The 19,139-nt window shown below is 35.4% G+C and overlaps 1 protein-coding gene across 1 annotated transcript in view; it reads right to left on the reverse strand.

Annotated features, from left to right (window-relative positions):
- Positions 1-19,139, reverse strand: part of LOC125646539 (collagen alpha-1(I) chain-like) — a 168,684-nt gene that overhangs the window by 132,803 nt on the left and 16,742 nt on the right. The window contains exons 3-13 of the mRNA XM_048872887.2: positions 10,555-10,586; positions 10,289-10,405; positions 7,274-7,324; positions 7,055-7,162; positions 6,817-6,870; positions 6,660-6,713; positions 6,504-6,557; positions 6,194-6,292; positions 3,609-3,707; positions 1,126-1,269; positions 934-1,032 (exon numbers count right to left, since the gene is read on the reverse strand). Coding sequence (XP_048728844.1) covers positions 934-1,032; positions 1,126-1,269; positions 3,609-3,707; positions 6,194-6,292; positions 6,504-6,557; positions 6,660-6,713; positions 6,817-6,870; positions 7,055-7,162; positions 7,274-7,324; positions 10,289-10,405; positions 10,555-10,586 — 911 coding nt within the window. The remainder of the gene's footprint in view (positions 1-933; positions 1,033-1,125; positions 1,270-3,608; positions 3,708-6,193; positions 6,293-6,503; positions 6,558-6,659; positions 6,714-6,816; positions 6,871-7,054; positions 7,163-7,273; positions 7,325-10,288; positions 10,406-10,554; positions 10,587-19,139) is intronic.

The following is a 19,139-nucleotide window of genomic DNA, read 5'->3' on the forward strand; positions in this document are numbered from 1 at the left end:
GTACAATATTCACCTCGCCCTTCGGGGCTTGGTGAATATTGTACTCCTCAGGTGTCTGAATCATCGTATTGACCTCAAAAACAGCAATAATTGTATAATGTTATTTATAGAAAATACCGGTGATGTTACTTACTTTTGATGAAACACTGCGCATTTTTATACAAATTTCCAGCCGGCAAAAGTACAATGTATTGGAAAACTATCCGTATCATGGTTGGGGTGTTTTTTCTTAGAATATCGGTACAAATCTCTCCAAAGTGAAATTTGGAAAAAATAATCACTGAGAATATCTTTGTTCGAAATGATAACAATTCAAATTAAGAATTTTACGTGTTCCCGACAATGAACATGAAGTATTTACATGAAATGGACTTTTTAGCAAAGGAGAAGGATTTTGTTATCGCAGGTGTGTTGTGAAGTTAACCTTAGCTCCAGTGAAAATGATTTAAATGATTTAAATGATGGATATTGACAGAACACATAATCTTCAACTTTAAAACCAAAACATATATTCCCTCGGGTGTTTGAACAAATTTGGTCTCATTTAGTACGTACAAATTAAAGTCAATATCGAAGACGTTCGGAAAATCCTTTCAATCATTTTCAGTTTTTCACCAAATTGTAGTAACTTGTGTGCACTGTCCAACCTTCGTCCAAATAAATCAAGATACACCGAAGTGAATATATATATACTGTATAAATATTCATGTGAAATCTTCCACTGAATTTTCTTCTCTATTTTGCCTAGATACTTCATTTCGTATGTCATATTACCAGTTATTTAGCCAAACTTGTCTTGAATATCATCTCGCTGAGATTTAAAGTTTCAAATTAACTTGAAGAGTTCTCATAAATTTTCATATTTTGGGGGCCAAATTAAGTCCTTAACAAATATAGCTTATCAAGCAAATTACATGTATATAAATTTCTTACAGGATCCCCTCTCTCTCCACCGACTCCTGGGTCTCCTACTTGCCCTGGTGGCCCTTGGGGCCCCGGAAATCCCTGTGATCCAGGTGCACCTTGCATTCCCTAAATACAAAATTCAAAACATATTTCCTTTCCGTTTCTGTTCATGATAAGTATTATGATTGCCTTTTAAACATTAAAGTACAGTGTATTTACAATATCGCCCTTTGCCCCAGTTTCCCCGTCTTTGCCTGCTGCCCCTGGTCGGCCCGGTTCTCCTGGTGGTCCTGGGCGGCCATTTAAACCAGGTGGCCCTGTCATTCCCATTTCTCCTCTTTGTCCATTTTGACCCGAATCACCCTGAAGTTTAATACATCAATTTTCATCAAAGTATACCACCAAAATGAACGTTAGTACGTTGTTGTGTAGACAAACAGATGACATTTTCCTAGATGTAAAAGCGGCTAACTCTATTTATTAATTATAGTTCCATTACAATTCGAATCCGTTCTCTGTGTAATGAAGCCGAAAGTACATTGTAGATGCCGAAATCTCTCAGATATAACCTTTTTTCTTTTTTGTAAATCAAAATATATTATGAAAAGATACCGATGGTTGAAGAAAATGTTCTTTGTCTCAGATTGACTCTCGTACCGCCCATTTCAAAATATCATGAACTATTTAGTACATTTATTGATGTACTCTACTAACTTTGAAGGTCGTTGACATACTCTAATGTCTGTGATGTATACAGATATTGATGTCCTTTATGTTTTTCAAGTCAAAAGAATGCTAATTGTTTTCTTTCGGTCTGTTGACGTTAATCTTCCTACACATCACTAAACCATAAGCATGTGATAAAACGCAATATATATCTTTTTATTCAATTTCATTTTGCAATCAACATGGTTTTACTTTCCCTTTAAAGAATGCAAATAGGGGATGCTATCCGAAACAATGGTCTGGCTCCAGGATGAATTCCTGATATGATTAAATATTGGCCAGAACAAACTGTTGCCCACTAAGGACCAATTAAACTTGCAACATAATAAACCCCATCATCAATATTTCTCCCATCAATCCAAAAACGCTAGAGCAGCCATGGTCACCAACATTGGGGGCTACGGATACTATGGGATCCGACAGGAAAATGATTGTTGTGTTCACTGGGGAAAACAATTGCCCAAATACTTAGTTAACTTGATCCTCGAAAAAATCAGTGCTTTGAATTTTTTAGCTCTGGATATCGTATGTAACCCCCCCCCCCTAACCTTAGAATGAATATTCCATGGATTTTGACTTCCACCTGCCATCTCATCTTCAGTCACTGGGAAGGAGGTTACTGAAGGGGCTTACATATACAACAACCACAGTTCCTGATCGACGCTAGCAAATGACATACTGGGGTTTTGCTCTTGCTTTAAACGAAACTGAATATCATAGTCACGCCAGCCCAAACCAGGTGGCCTGCTAGCCCCCAAGCGAATTGTGTGCATATACTTAAATAAAGAAGTGGTACATTCTGGATGCACAGTGGCAAAGATAGATGAGTAAACAAGGAATAAATCTGTCCAGACTTGGATATCTGTGATAGATTTGAGCTTAGATTTTTTAGCCACTGCTAGGTTACCATCTTGAAGTGATATGTATTTTGTTTGACCATTGGGGTCCGAATAATTATGCATCAATTTGGCTAGATTGACATATTGGCCATTAGCAATTTGAACTTTGATTTTATTGGGCACATTGTAACCCAGCTCAAGACAATAACTAGGCGCTTGCCGAAGCGAGTAACTATTACCCCCAATTTGATGTGCTAGATCTAATACATGCACAAAAAGGGAGTCGGCAATAAGTTTGCTTAAATGGGCATTCCTAGACACATTTGGGCAATTAATCATCAATCAATGAACACCGTCAATCAATGAACACCACACTAAAATCCACACAAGAGCCAGTCTGACACCAAAAATATAAAATTGAAGTACTGATATAGTTGTCTATTCATGAAATGATTAAATATTGTCCAGAACAAACTGTTGCCCACTAAGGACCAATTAAACTTGCACCATAATAAACCCCATCATCAATATTTCTCCCATCAATCCAAAAACGCTAGAGCAGCCATTCCTGAATTTCCATGTGCGAAATGCTGGGGAATCTTGAACGGTGGTAATGACGTAATTTATGACCTCACTAATACCCGAAAAGGGAATAGTTGGCAGCGGGAAATTACCCCGGTGGTGCAGATTAATGATTAATATTGATATTTAGCTTAGATAAACCGATTTAACTTCGACGAGTTAAATCCCAATATATCTTTTTATTCAATTTCATTTTACAATCAACATGGTTTTGCTTTCCCTTTAAAGAATGCAAATAGGGGATGCTATCCGAGACAATGGTCTGGCTCCAGGATGAATTCCTGATAGAATTCTTATAGGAGAAAAACTCCGGAAGTCTCTGGATATCCATTGTTTTGCATCAAAATCATACCTCTATATGGTTTCAATTTGTTGCCATTTTTAGGCAAGGAATCAGGCTTTCAACAACGCCATGGTAGAGTTGTTCATTGAACTATCTCCCCTTCTTTTACACACGCACGCACCCCACCACCCACACATATGCTTGGTTACAAGAAAATAATCCCCTCTTAATTCGTGTTCAATATAAGAAATTTCCTATTAATTCATACCAACCTTTGCTCCCATGCTTCCAGGGAATCCTGGGGAGCCCGGTGATCCAATCGGTCCCGGTGAACCTTGTTCACCCGAGTTTCCATCCAAACCCCGAAGACCCTGCAAGTTAGAAATGGTCATAAATTGATCAACACATATAAAAGTGAACTAGAAACACTGGGGTGAGTAGATTTTCTTTGATACACATGTTTTCATGTATCTTCATTGTTTGCCATGCAGTTTCCGGTATTCCAATTACAGAATCCAACCACTAACTTGATGGTTTCTCGTGATCATACGGTCTTTTGTTGCCCCCAAAGCAAAAGTAAATTATTGGTTTTTATCTAAATAAATTGATATATATATATATATATATATATATATATATATATATATATATAAATATATATATATATATATATATATATATATATATATATATATAGCTATATAAATTCATAAGACTCCAAAGTGCGATGGGACTCCAAAGTGCGATGGTCACGCCAAACCCCGATGGTCTGCGCCAAACCCCGATGGTATGACACGCCAAAGTGCGATGGTCCACACTCATGCGCCAAAGTGAGATGGTCTGACACGCCAAAGTGCGATGGTGTGACAGGCCGAAATCCATTGGTTTGTAAACGACACCGTGTTTTGGTACAGACTGTACCAATCGTGTGTTGTTTCACTAAAATATCAGTGATATACTAATTTTCAAGGTCAATATATTTTTTCTTATTATCCTCCCCTTTCTTAAACGAATTAAAGCCGCAATCTAGAGGCCAGAATATGAAAAAGAGAGAGCTATATAAATTCATAATTCTAATAATTTCTAAAAATGTTTTAACATAATTTGGAAGTATTGAAAGTCAAACAATAGTTGCAATTTTGGGAATCCATATTATGGCTAAATCAAGGATTTCAAGGTCAAAGCCTTGCAACGAAGAAAACGAATTGTATTTCTATAAATAATAAATCATACAACAGAAAATATTTTATCGGGTGAATATTGGCGATTAGGCTGTGGACACTGATTTAACTAAAGATTTATCCTGGATTCATCATTCAAATTGATTTCAAACGTTGAATCCAGAATGCTGGATGGCATTAGATATAAATGGGCGTCGGTCGGTTTGGTATGGAGATCAATGTTTTGAATGGTGACTGATATCAAGGGTTAGTGCGAGGTAACGAATCAATAACCCTTGACTTGTGAAGATGCCTATCTCCTAAACGAAAACTATTTTGTAAAGCATTATTGAACATAAATTGGTCAGAATGGGACTCTAAGCAATATGCTATCATCAAATTCTATAACTCTCTAATGAATGATGGAAGCATTATGAATATCATGCTGTAGGTGAATGGTTGAATAACATCAACAAAATTGTTGAGTCATATTCATTGACTACTAATTCACTCCCCCCGCTTCCGGAAATCTTGGATCCGCCAATGGTATGTTTATTATAATCACTGCTACATAGCACGTGAATATAATCAGTCATGCTTGATAAAATTAGATGCAAATTCAAATCGAAATGTGATCTTACAATCCCGTTCATATGTCATATTGTAATTATCGTAGGTGAGACTTCAATTATATTTGTAAACACGAGAGAGGTATGTAAAGAAGGTCATAATTACTTATTCAAATTGTGCCTTGAACTGGAACAAATTACGACAGTAACTTAATACGCAAGTAAATTTAAAATACATGTACCTATAGGCCTTTAAACCGATGAAATACCAAGTCCGTTAAAAAACACATTGCTCCCATATGATGGATAAAAGTGACGAGACTACAAGTGCTGAACATCTAGACCTGTATATAGACTCGTACGCACTAGTAAACGCTTGGTAACACAAGCTTTTTCCTCCCCAGTCTTTATAGACACAAATACACCCTCCGCTTTAATAATACAGATAAAGCATCTCGCTGAAAGCTTTGTAACTTGTCCAACTTAAACGTAGTCAAAAGCATGTTTTTCTATGCTCCCGAACACTGAAAATAAGGGGCTTTTTCATTGGTTGGATGTCGCTATAAGGAATGGTAAAGCGACCAATCGCATATAGAAGCCGAGATACACCTTCCAGCGAAGATATCAGCGTTTTGTCCCATGGGAGGTAAACGTAGTGCGACCGACCGTGAGTTTCCGACGATGCATAGGTACATACAATGTAAGGTGATTAATTGTGCTGAAAAACACGGGCATGCACGTGTATACACTTGCATTGTTTTTGGACTCACTTTTATTTCCTCATGCAGCTGTCTTTTCAAAATAATTTTGTAATTATATCAAGACTTGTAACATATTGGCATGGACAAATTACTAGTCACGCTTTTCCCAGACTCTCAATCTAGAGACTTTGCGCGAGGGAGAGTCTGATGCAATTTGTATTTTTTTTCCCATATACATAATTTCCAGATCATTATGCATTTATTCACGCCGGTGTCATATGTGACAGGGTTTTGGACCGGTTGTTGATACCGGCTATTGTGACGTCATTGTGCACAGGGCAGAATCGATAGAATTGGTATCATTATTACTAATTAGATATTAAGTTGTACAGTGTTACATTATCATTAAAAGCAAAATATCACCCACTGGTGTTCCCTCGGCTCCATCTCTTCCTCTTTCTCCCGCTGGTCCCGTGGGACCCATCAATCCGGGACTTCCGGGCGGACCAACCGGTCCTACTGGTCCCTGCAGATACATGTAATTAAATCAGACAAAATATCTTCTCAGTAAAGAAAAGTTTAGTTCCTTCGGGAAATATCTACGACAGGAAGCGACTCGTTACAGTACAAATAAACTTAATTACAAAGGCTTACAGTTCTGACTTTACTTTACAATGTGCTGCTTAATTTGAATCGATTGAAGGGGTCAAACAACTTTTTCCTTCAATAGATCTCACCTTTTCTCCAGTTTTGCCAGTCTCTCCTTGTGGGCCAGATCTGCCAGACATTCCCTGCATTAACATTCATAATTTGATTTTAAAAGCCATGATGTTGAATCCGAAACTCTCATCTCTCTAATACGGAATTTTCAATGAAAAATATGTGGTACTTACCCTATGACCTTTCATCCCTGGCATCCCTGGTAAACCTGGACTACCAGCACTACCCTGAGGAACATAACTACTTTGAAATTATAAACAAAAATTTTCAGCATATGCACCTATAACTTACACTCTATCAATGTATGTGAAAAACTGAGAAACAACTCACGGGTTCTCCCATTCCTCCACGAGGACCTTGCTCTCCTGGTAATCCCTCTTCTCCCTATCAATATGTATAAAAATGTATAATTCATATAATGCGATGATCGGACAGTGTGAAATTCGCCCTCAATCATTTTGATTGACTCATGAAAATCAACAATTATACCAGATATGTGATGGAGAGTCTAAAAAGTGTTATAAATAGGCTTAGGACACGCTCACTAGTAAATGCTCTAGTTATTTACGTCGTTTCCTGGTGCTCCTGACGGACCAGGAAATCCCCGCGGCCCTGGAGGACCGCTGGTTCCTGGTTCCCCTACTTCACCACGCGGGCCGGGAAATCCGGGAGACCCCTTAAAAATATTGAAGGCAGAAAATAGAAATACTTCATAACACCTGAATTTTGCACTTCCTTCCATAAAAGCTTCACACAATGCATGTTATTCGTATTGAAAAGCCCTTACTGGTTGTCCAGGTGGTCCCTGTGGGCCTCGTGGTCCAGGCATACCCATACCCTGTGAATATTTTTAAACGTTAGTTCATCTAAAGCTATATTTTTCTTCTCCAGTACCAGTCGAATAAAAGTATATGTATGTATGGACACATCGATGTTTTAAATTGAAAATGGTATCGTCATTGATGTAATGCGAATTAGAAAATTATCTGCGGTGGCCGATATCAGCATGGCACTCTACAGTTAAATTTAGTGTAGAATGACAGAGGTTTGTAATTTTTTTCTTTGCCATGGCAGTGAAAAAGTTGTACAGTTTGTAGAGATTGGACACCTTTTTCAAACGACAAAAATGTGACTGCCCAAGAGATATTGTAAACGTTCCAAGTAGAAAACATTAATGCAAGTAGCGTCAAATTCAGCCGCAAGTTCTTGGCGAAAATCAATACTAGTTTACAGCCATGAGAAGTTTCTATTAAATGTGATTAACGCTATGTAAAACAAACCATTTAGAAACTTTCAGTTTTGTATATCGAAACTTAAAGTTTCCTAGCAGTCATAGTTTATTTAATTTTTACATATTAGTGTAGGATTTGGAGCTGTGTGACCGTGGCCTGGATTGGTTAGAGCACCTGCCTACACTGTAGTAATCCAATGGTCCTGCATTCGATTCCCAGTCCAGCCCAAAATTGTCTCCTTCCTATTTCATTTATATTATACATGTATCTATATACATATATTACATGTACATATATTTCAATCTTTGATATTGCACTAGTATCAATCTCCAAAGAAGAAAAATAACTTATTTGTAGAATGCACTTAATCAAGAAGTATTAAGCTACACGTATTTGTATTTGTAACAAAAAATGGCAATAAAATTTCAAAACATTTATGCTTTGTATTAGCCCTATATATATTTGAAAACTAAGAGCGTTTTAAAAACATTATAGAACAAAAGTTGTACATAATGGCAATTACTATTCGACGATGTCAAGATTAATGACCAGCTCCTTAAATGAAGGACCGAGAGGGTTAAAAAGTATTATCTACATGTAATTATCTTAGAAACTAAAATGAATTCAAACATTATTGAAGCAAAGTTGTTTGTTTTAACGTTTTGCAACTGCTGATATCAGCAAAATGGTTATTGATTACATAATAAGGGATTTCTAAGGATATTCAGTTTTAGGGGACCCAGAATTCCTTAGAAGTGGATGTCAGATTAAATTTGAAGATGGCATATTGTTAAGAGTCATATTCTGACGAATCCATCTTCCATAATTCTTTATAAAATATTTGACCTATCACAATTAGTTTTCGTCCGTCGTCGTGCGTTAACAATTGAACATTTTTAACTTCTTGATAACTACTATTCCAATTCTTTTCAAATTTAGTATGAAGCATCGTTAGGACAAGGGAGACATAAATTGTAAAATTCAGGACTCCTGCACCCCTGGGGTCCTAGGGGTGGGGCTAAAACTGCCCAAAATTGACAAAGTTTCAAAAAAATCTTCTTACCAAGAACTCCGCACGTGTAAGACAAACTAAATGCATAGTGAAGCAGAGCAGGAAGGTCTCTACCAAATTTCTAAATTTCAGGATCCCCGGGGTTGGGTGTTTGATCCCAGGGCGAGGTCAAACTTACTATATAGTGCTTATATGTAAAACACTTACATAACATCTTCTTTAGTGTTATTGAAACTAAATGGATATTTAGAAAGAGCAGGTAGTCCTTTACCAAAATTGTAAATTTGATGATCCCCGGAGTAGGGATTCTGACCCCTGGGTTGGGCCAAATTTAGTATGATGAATTATAGTATTTATGTGTAAGTTTGCTGATACTGTATAAAATCTAAATGCATACTAATGAATAGCAGAAAAGGATGTACAAAAATTGGTGAATTTCACAACCCAGGATTTTGACTCTAGGATGGGTTCAAATTAGTCATATATTTTAATGTTCTAATGTTAATAACCTATTATATCATGTAAAGTCTTTCATCAGCACTTTAGAGGGCATTGAAGTTTTAAGAACACATCTTGTTTTATTCTGTTGCTGAACATTAGAATTCAGTATAGATATTCAGAACAGGACATTTTTTCTACATTTCATAGTCCTTGGGAATAGTGATACTTTTTCATTAGTACTCAGGTGACCTGTGGGCCACTTGTTTGTTTAAGAGATAGAAAACAATTACATGTATTCCTCTAGAAATCCAATGATCATTTTGCTGACATCACCAGTTGGAAAACGTTAAAACAAAACAACGTTGCTTCAGTAACGCTTAACAAATTCTTTTTCCAAACATTTTATGCTTTGCATCTCTTTATGTAGTGTGCATGAAATAGTTTCAAAATAGTACATGATTAACTTTTAAGAAAATGGAAGCACAAAGACATGGAAAAACCAAGGAAGACATATGTTTAAATCCATTATAGGAAGAAAATGAATGGTATGAGTGAGCCGATTCCATATATATGCCAAACCCGATTGCACAAACTGATATTAGACTCACAGAAAATCTCGCTATTCTATTATTCATCAAAATTCTTATCACTAAAATGTTTAAAACCTTGTAATTTAATAGTATAGGTAATAAGTATTGCTTTCGAGGTATAATGATTTTTCGCTAAGCTGCATCTTTATAATGTGGACCCGTGTTAATCACAGCCCAACAAGCTAATAAATACAAATAATGTCGAAATGCTAAAATCATTGTCCAAATTTATTAAAAACATTTTTAAAGCTGTTTACTTTTCCTAGTACAACTCATTGTGCATGTATGTTTAGATTATTTTCCTTTCTATACCTGTCTATTTTTGTAACCCTTGCCTGTTATTTGTGTATAGATACATGTATGTGTTTATGCATGTATGTGTATTTACTTGTATCTATACTCCATTTATATGTACCAGTGATGTTGTTTCTACGTGAATAAAGAATTGAGAGAGTAAAATGTACAAAGCTTTGCCTCTCTACACTATTCACTGTCAGACTGTATATACAGTGTATCTCAGTCCTTACGCCTGGGTATGGAAGAGGAAGACCGGCAGCACCACCCGCTTTTTCATCCGCTACCACGACTCCTTCCTTTCCAACCATGACTCCAAGTACACTTTTGTCTGCAGCCACCGGCATCTCCTGTTTGATATGAAGTACTTGTTTTGAGGTTTCATTGTAATTTTGATGGAAAATAATTCTTACTTCATGACCTAGAATATAAATCCTTGTGTGCAAATATATGAAATGTTCTGCTTTAATCGAAGTGAATGTAATGATTTTAAGCCTACCTTTATAGCTTCTCCTTGTACCAATGGTATCACTGTAAAATGTAAAGTATTTGCCATTGGGTTTTTTGAAGTTTCTGAACAGTGACAAACTTCTCAATTTCCATGCTTAAAAATTTGAAATTGAAATCTTATTCCGATCTTTCGATTCTGAAAATAGTTGACTTGAACAAAATGTAACACGTACGTTTTGTTCCATTTCCATTTATAGATAGTATAAACAAAAAAATCTAATCTAAATCTAATGAATGAAGAAATCCGTAATCAGTTTCTTTGAACCTTCTTGTGGAAAAATATGAAGAGTTAATGAAATTACACTACATGTTTTTGTTTTTAAATAAATGATACGAGGCTTACGGGCTACAAAGCTCACCTAAGTCACCTTGTTCAAGCATACATATTTATACTTTGAAACTCTAATAGTTTATATTTTTAAACCATTAATGAGGCCCCCGCTCTACGGACCCTAATACAAACATGAATCTACCCTATACAAGGATGCTTATATATCAATTTGATGACAAATAAAAGAGTCCATCTTTAGGCGAGGTTTGACAACATCCAACAAGTAACCTACGTGTACCCGACGAACTTGAAAATATCCATCAAAGCACACAGTTCACAATTCAAAATTGGATTGTATATTGTTAAATTACGTCCAATTCGAGAATTTTCCATTCATGCAGAGACGTCATGACCTGTATGCAAATGGAAGTGACTATGCATAATGGTTACAGTCATAGTCGTGAGGGTTCTTTGTAGTACCGACGCCTCCTGTTTTAAAGGTCACAACCCAAAGATCCGTGACTTTTACTTCTAATACCGTGTGCCTAGTATTAAAAGGAATATTCTCTTCAAAAAGTAGATAAGCATAGCCTACATTCACTTCTCTTCGCATGCCTACATGTTTTGATTCTGGAAAACGTGTAAATGCCGGAAACGGTGACGGTTTACCCTTCGATCGACGTTTCAAATGCGCCTGCATTTACGTAATAAGTACTTACATGTAGTTCCACAAATTATCACTCGTTGTTAATCCATTTTCACAATTTGTCTGTCTCGAGTTTGAGTAACCCAATTTTTATCTCGAATGGTAGTAGAAAAAAGCCCACGACATGTTTGGAAAAATTTGAAAACATGCATTTTGTTCTTCATTTTTTTTGTCATTTCACTTTCCATCAAACATATGCTTCTGTTGATATCAACCAAAATACTTATTTTAACTTTATAAAAAATCTTTCCGAGAAACCAAATGTTTATGTACTAATTTTTCCATATTTTTCAAGTTAAGGAGGTACCCTATATCGTCATAATGGCTGACCTCCTTTTCAAACATGGGTGAAAATATAGATTTCAGGAATATTAGTGTATTTCTTTCAGATTACATTGCTTAGCCCAGTAGCTCAGTAGGTCGACTGCTGAACTGTAGATCGTGGGTTCGAGTCCAGCAGGGGTTTTAATTTTTTTTACTTTGTATCCCCCCCCCCCAACGAAATATAAAAGTTTTGACATCAAATTCTATTTCAATCTCCTTTGAATTGCAATATCCGATAAATTCTGAGAATAATTGTTGCACTTTTGGACAATCCCAAAATAAATGGTAAATTGTTTCCTCTTCCCTTTCACAAAATGTGCATAATTTAGAATCTACTCTACCTAATTTGTACATGTAGATATTAGTAGTTGAAATGTGGTGGTTAACTCTGTATTGAAACTATGGTAATTTGGAACCCAATGTAGTCATGAATGGCAGGTAAAAATTGCCTTCCATTGGCGATCAGAGGTTATGAAATATCAACTCCTGACATTTCTCTTTTCCTGTGGGTATAGCATCTGATTTATTAAGAGTATCATACATAGGTTTCGAACCTTTCTTTGTTAAAACAAAAAGTTTAATTTTCAAAGGGATAAGGTTTTTTTTTGCACAAATGCTTTTTGTGTAAAGTTATAGTTTCTCATAATAACTTGTGTTATACCCATATATGTTAAAAAAATTATTTGTAGGCTAAATCTGTCTTTATATACACTGTATTTTGAAATTTCTCCTTTGTCGTCAAGTAGATCGTGTACATTTTTTATTCCTTTATCATACCATGTTTTATAAAAGATGGTCTGACTTTCTATCTTGAACTTATGATTATTCCATAAAGGTTGGTTCATAGGTTTGATGACAACTTTTTCATTAATTTCCATAAAAGCTACCATGACATCCCTCCAAAGTCTTTTTTTTTTTTTTTTTTTTTTTTTTTTTTTTTTTTTTTTTTTTTTTTACATTTTCAACTATCTGAACCTTTACATGTATTTATTGATTTGTCCAAGTTTACATTATTTTCAAGAAGACTTTTCCATTTTGAGTTGTCCTCCATTACCAATCTCCAGTCCACTTCAGTCCTTTGATATAACAATCTAGATCAACCATTTTCAGTCCACCATATGCATACTTTTGTGTGACAACTTTTCTTTTAATTTTATCAGATTTTGAATTCCAGACAAAGTTTTTCTATGAAAGCACTCTTTGGGATTGGTAAAGCAATGAATGAATGATTTAGTTGTGAGATTAGGAATGATTTCACAAGAGTTACTTTCTTAATTGGAGTCAACTTTTGTTTACTCCACTGGTCAATAATTGACTTAATCTCCACAAGTTACTTGTCATAGAAAGTTCAATTTCAAAATTTCATTCAAATCCACATCATGATAAATTCCTAATAGTTTAAATCGAGTTGTCCATTTGGAATTCATATCTGAACATATCGCTTCCTATCCATATAACCCGAGTTTTATCTTGGTTTAATTTAAGACCAGCTATTTTATAAAATTCATCATTTTCTTTCAAAGTTTCTCTCAATGATTTCTCAGATCCGTCAAGGATAATGGATGTGTCATATACGTACTGTGACATTAGATACTCTCTGGTATTGATTAGTATTCCCTTTATACTTTTGTTATTTCCAATTTTATAGCCAAAATTTCGGCGCATAATGATAATATGTAAGGTGATAGCCGATCCCCTTGTCTACAGACACGTCCTACTTTAAAGAAATTAGATAAAAAGCCTGTTTGTGTCACACATGAAATTGCATTATAGTGGAATGTTGTAATCCAACTACAGAAAGAAGGTCCAAAATTGAAGTATTGCAAAGTAGCTTTTATGAATTTCCAAGAAACAGAATCAAAGGCTTTTTCAAAAATTTTCATAACTAGAACACCGGGAATATGATTAGTTTCTGTATAATTCATTAGATCATATATTAATCTACTGTTTTCTCCTATGTACTTTCCAGGTATGAAACCTGTTTAGTCATTACTAATAATTTTACTAAGTACAGTTTTTATTCTTCTTGCTATGCAATTTGCCCCAGTTTTATATGTACATTATGTAACATTGAGAAGAGAAATTGGTCTCCAGTTGTTTAGAGAGAATTTTGATTTTCCCTCTTTAGGTATGCAAGTTATAATTCCTTGTTTTTGTGTTGATGATAATTCTCCTTGGTCAAATCCATAATTTAATGATCGCACAATAAAATCCTAATCTTTTTCCAGAAAAGTATAAATAATTCAGCTGGGAAGCCATCACTACCAGGGCTTTTATTATTTGACATACCCTTTAAAACTAATATATCCTTCTACTGAATTTTTCACTTCATCAGATACGAATTAGGAACACTAAAATCCTTTGATATAACATTTATTTTACCATATGCTTTTTCGTCTATATTAATCGAGTATAAGTTTCAATAAAAAAAATTCCATCTCCATCAAAATGTCTTCTTGTTTGATTATTTCTCTTTGTACATCATTTTCTGCAATTATTATTTTGGAATGATTTTATTTGTAAAATGGCGATTATCTAGATTACGAAAATAATTAGATGGCTTTTCTCCTTAATTTATCCAATTAGCGCGGGAACGTACCATTCAAGCATTGACCTTATGATTTCGTATATTTTCAAGATTGTTTTTCTTTTCATTTAAAGTTTCAATATTTTGTTAGAAATCCCTTTCCAATTCTTCTAGTTGATTTTGCGGATCCTTTTATTTTTTGGATCTTTGCCTTTTTAATGTGACTTGCATATGGAATTGTTTTTGATCTGATTTCCATCAATAGGGTCTCTAAAAAGAGATGTCCATTAATTATAAACTGTATATCTGCTTCAGGAATATCTAAACCTGACTCTCTTTCAGATACAGGAACTGCATATTGTTATTTTATTTGATCAATATGATATTAATATATTCAATGTACTCTAAGTCTAGAAAACTTCCATTGTCCCTTCCCATGTTTGAAATCATTTAATCTAAGTGATATATACTCTGGAGAATCTGATCTATAACTTGTCATAATATCACTGCTTTTGACTTCCTTTACGACGGAAGCAGATATATAAGAAGGAAATCTAGTTGAGCTTGTTTCATAGGATTAGGTTTTCTTCAAGTAAACCTATTTCCATTTGGATGGAATTCTCTATATATATCTACTAAATCTAAAGATAGCATTTGTTTTAGAATAACTCCCTTGCTTTGGGATTATTAAAACATGTAAATGACTGAAATAATCTTTGGTAATGTCTAGTACCAAATTAAAACCCCACACAATGATATTATCCCCGTTGGTTAGTTTTGTAATAGTATCCCCCAATTTCTGATAGAAGTCAGGAGAATCCCCATTGGGTCCGTATATACATATCAGGCTTATTTTCTGATTTTGGCGTTGGTGGCCTATTGGTTAGGTTGTCAGACTCTCGACCGAAGGGTCGTGGGTTCAAGTCCTGGCCGCGGCAGGGCCGATGTTGTGTACTTGGGAAAGTCACGTTACACAAATTTCCTCACTCCACCGAAGTGTAAAAGGGGTACCTGGCTATAGAAAAATATGTTAGAGCTCTAGTGCTTGCACTGTATGCTTCCCAGGTAACTGAGAAAGTTCTAGATTAATATAAGGTATGCCGGGGTAAAAATGTATTGTAAAGCGCTGTGAGCAGCAGACGCTGGAAAACTGCTATATATAAAGAAATCATTTATTATTATTATTTTCTAATGAAATGCTGAGTGCAAGTGAATTACCATAGGCTGTTCTTGTATTTGGTTCTCAAAATTATTAAATAGAATGACAACCCCTCTTGAGTTTGAAGTAAAAGAACTGAATCGAACTTCGTAGCCCCATTCATTTCTTATTTCTTGTTCCATTTCCACTGTAAAATGTGTGTATATTTAAAAACATAGAATGTTGCAATGTTGTTGGCAATAGTATTGGAAAATGTCTTTTCGTATCTTATAGTCATATAATCCGTGACAGTTCACAAAGATAATTTTGATTTCAGCCATGTATCTGTTTGTTATATAAAATTCATCAAACCCGGACTGACAAACTACTGGCCCTGGGGGAACTTTTTTCTTGGGGAAGAAGTGAAGAGGAGAGGAAGGGGTGGTTTTAACTTAAAGCAGTTGGATTTCATACCAAATTACTGAAACTGAAATTACTTCTAATCTAGCAGGCGCAGGTATACTCCTGTGTGAGGTGTATCAATATGTCAAAGCTGCAGAGATGGCCAGAGTATAGAATATTGATTCAAGGATATAATCTGATATTTATTTAGTATAAAACTTAAAACATAATACTTGCATTGGATGGCCAAACAAATACCATAAACTGTCAAAACATAGGCAGATATCAATGTCGTCTTCAAATTGTTTATGAAAATTCGAATACATTAAAAAGTCAGTTAAAAAGAAAACCTAATTCGCAGTCTTCATTGCGGAATAAGAAACAAAGAAATAAGATGAAGGAAAAAAATAATCTTCAAGAAAAACAACTATAATGATACCAAAACAACCGGGTCTTAGTTAAGTTCAATTCAATTTTAATGATAATTACGTAACTGATGTTATGCTAAAAATGGGGACGAGGGCATAAACATAGTTGTGCCCCCTTTGAAAAGTGAGGGAGGGGGAGGGCGTACCCCCGGCTACCCATATTGTGCTGTAGAGGGATGCCATGCTGATTTACAGGAAAAGGAAGAATATGACATACGTGAATTTTTTCACTTTTCTTCACAAGAAAGACCTCAAGAGTAGGCGAGTTTGTCTGAGTTTGCTGTGTCGGAAAGATTACTACGTTTATGTTGGAAAACTTTTCTCGAGTACCAAGAAATTTGGTGCCAAGTGAAGCGAGGGATCAAATCGAGCATCGCCGGAAACCCACGGTCGGTCGCTCTCCGTTTACCTCCCGTGGGACACAACGCCGATATTTTTGCATAACTCATTAAAATGCATGACCTTACGTGACCAATGGGAATCGTCATAAGTATTCCCGGAACTCAAAGTGTCAGATGTAATGGCGGCGCCCATAAAAGTGTATGTTTTGTTGTACCACTATCAAAGATATATTGATGAAAACTCCAGATTTGGCACCCAAATTGACTGATTATTTTCGCTAATACTTCACTTTTACATGTGTCCCCCTCCCCTTCGGAAATCCTGGATTTGCCTCTGGTATGTTTATTATCATCACTGCTTCATGGCACGTGAATAAAATCGGTCATGCATGATGCAATTTAACAAGAGGCCCACAGGCTTTATCGGTCACCTGAGTGCTACTGAAAAAGTATCACTACTCCAAAGGGCTATGAAATCTAGATTTTTTTCTACTGTTCTGGATATCTAAGCTAAATTCTAATGTTCAGCAACAGTATTAAACAAGATGTGTAAAATTACCTTTTCTGCTATTCCTACATGTATGTACATGTATGCATTTAGATTTTATACAGTATCAGCAAACTTACAGAAAAATACTGTATACTAAGTTTGGTACCACCCTGGGGTCAGAACCCCTACCCCGGGAATTATCAAATTTACAATTTTGGTAAAGGACAACCTGCTCTTTCTAAATATCCATTTAGTTTCAATTTAGTATCAATAACACTAAAGAAGATGTTATCTAAGTGTTATACACATAAACACTATATAGTAAGTTTGGCCGCAGCCTGGGGTCAGAACCTCTACCCCGGAAATCATGAAATTTACAATTTTTGGTAAAAGACTATCCGCTCTTTCTAAAAATCCATTTAGTTTCAATTTAGTATCAAAAACATAAAAGAAGATGTTATTTAAGTGTTTTACACATAAACACTATATAGTAAGTTTGGCCCCACCGTGAGGTCAAAACCTCTACCCCGGGATCATGAAAGTTACAGTTGTGGTGGAGGCTTTCCTGTTCTACATCACTATGCATTTAGTTTTTCTTACACATGTGCGGTTGTAGAGAAGATTTTTGAAAATTGGTCAAGTTTTTGCCCCACCCCTAGGGCCCTAGGGGTGCTGGAGTCCTGAAATTTACAATTTATTTCCCCCTTGTCCCAAAGATGAAACATGCCAAATATGAAAAGAATTGGAATAATAGTTGTCAAGAAGAAGTTAAAAATGTTCAATTGTTAACGCACGACGGACGACGATGGACGACAACCAATTGTAATAGGTCACCTGAGTTTAAAAATAAATGCTAATTTGAATTAAGATATGGTCTTACAATCCCGTTCACATGCCATTTTGTAATTAGCGTAGGTGAGACATCAATTGTGTTTACACGAGAGAGGTATGTAAAGAAGGTCATAATTACTGGCTCAAATTTTGCTGACAACACAAATAGAACAAATTACGGCAGTACTTAATACGCAAGTTTAACATACATGTACCTATATAAACCGATGAAATACCAAGTCTGTTAAAAATCACATTGGTCCCGTATGATGGATAAAAGTGGCGAGACTACAAATGCTGAACATGTAAACCTGTACATTGACTCGTACGCAGTAGTAAACCCTTGGTGACACAGGCTTTTTCCTCCCCTGTCTTTATAGACACAAATACACCCTCCGCTTCAATAATGCAGATAAAGCATCTCGCTGAAAGTTTTGTAACTTGTCCAACTTAAACGTAGTCAAAATTTTCGCTTCGAATGCATGGGGAGATGTCAGAGTCGATTGCTTGTCTGGTCGAGGTTTTGCAGTTTATAGAAATCGAGAATCTAATCATATACACTGATAATCTGGTTGGATATATTGCGTGCACAATTCAAAATTTATCGATGATCATATACAAACTTGGATATACAAATAAGGGAATCTTGATCGGAAATATACAGCTGTGTGAAAATGCGGGTATTACATTTGCAATCCATAATAAACAGTACGTACTGCTTGTTGATTACACAAAGACACATATAAAAGGAAATATATAAACGAAAATATAGTTTTATTGTCTCTTTGGGAACCTGGGAACCGTATAATTATTTACGGTCTCTGTATGTCCATATTCATTGATTGAACAGGTGACAGAGAGAGAGAGAGAGAGAGAGAGAGAGAGAGAGAGTCCTACTTCGATTTACAATATATCATTTCAAAGAAGGAAAGAAAATTGATCACTGATATAAATGTAAGCTTACAAGCATTAAAAATTTCCAGCTATTAAAAATTTGTGATTGACAATATATTGGAAACGTACAGGAGTTGATGCTTATAATTGAATTCATTACAATTTAAAAAAAAAATATTAGTTTGAACTGTGTATGTAGAAAATAGTGACTTTGTATGTTAG

This window comes from Ostrea edulis, chromosome 6, assembly GCF_947568905.1.
Source record: "Ostrea edulis chromosome 6, xbOstEdul1.1, whole genome shotgun sequence".
Lineage (NCBI taxonomy): Eukaryota > Metazoa > Mollusca > Bivalvia > Ostreida > Ostreidae > Ostrea > Ostrea edulis.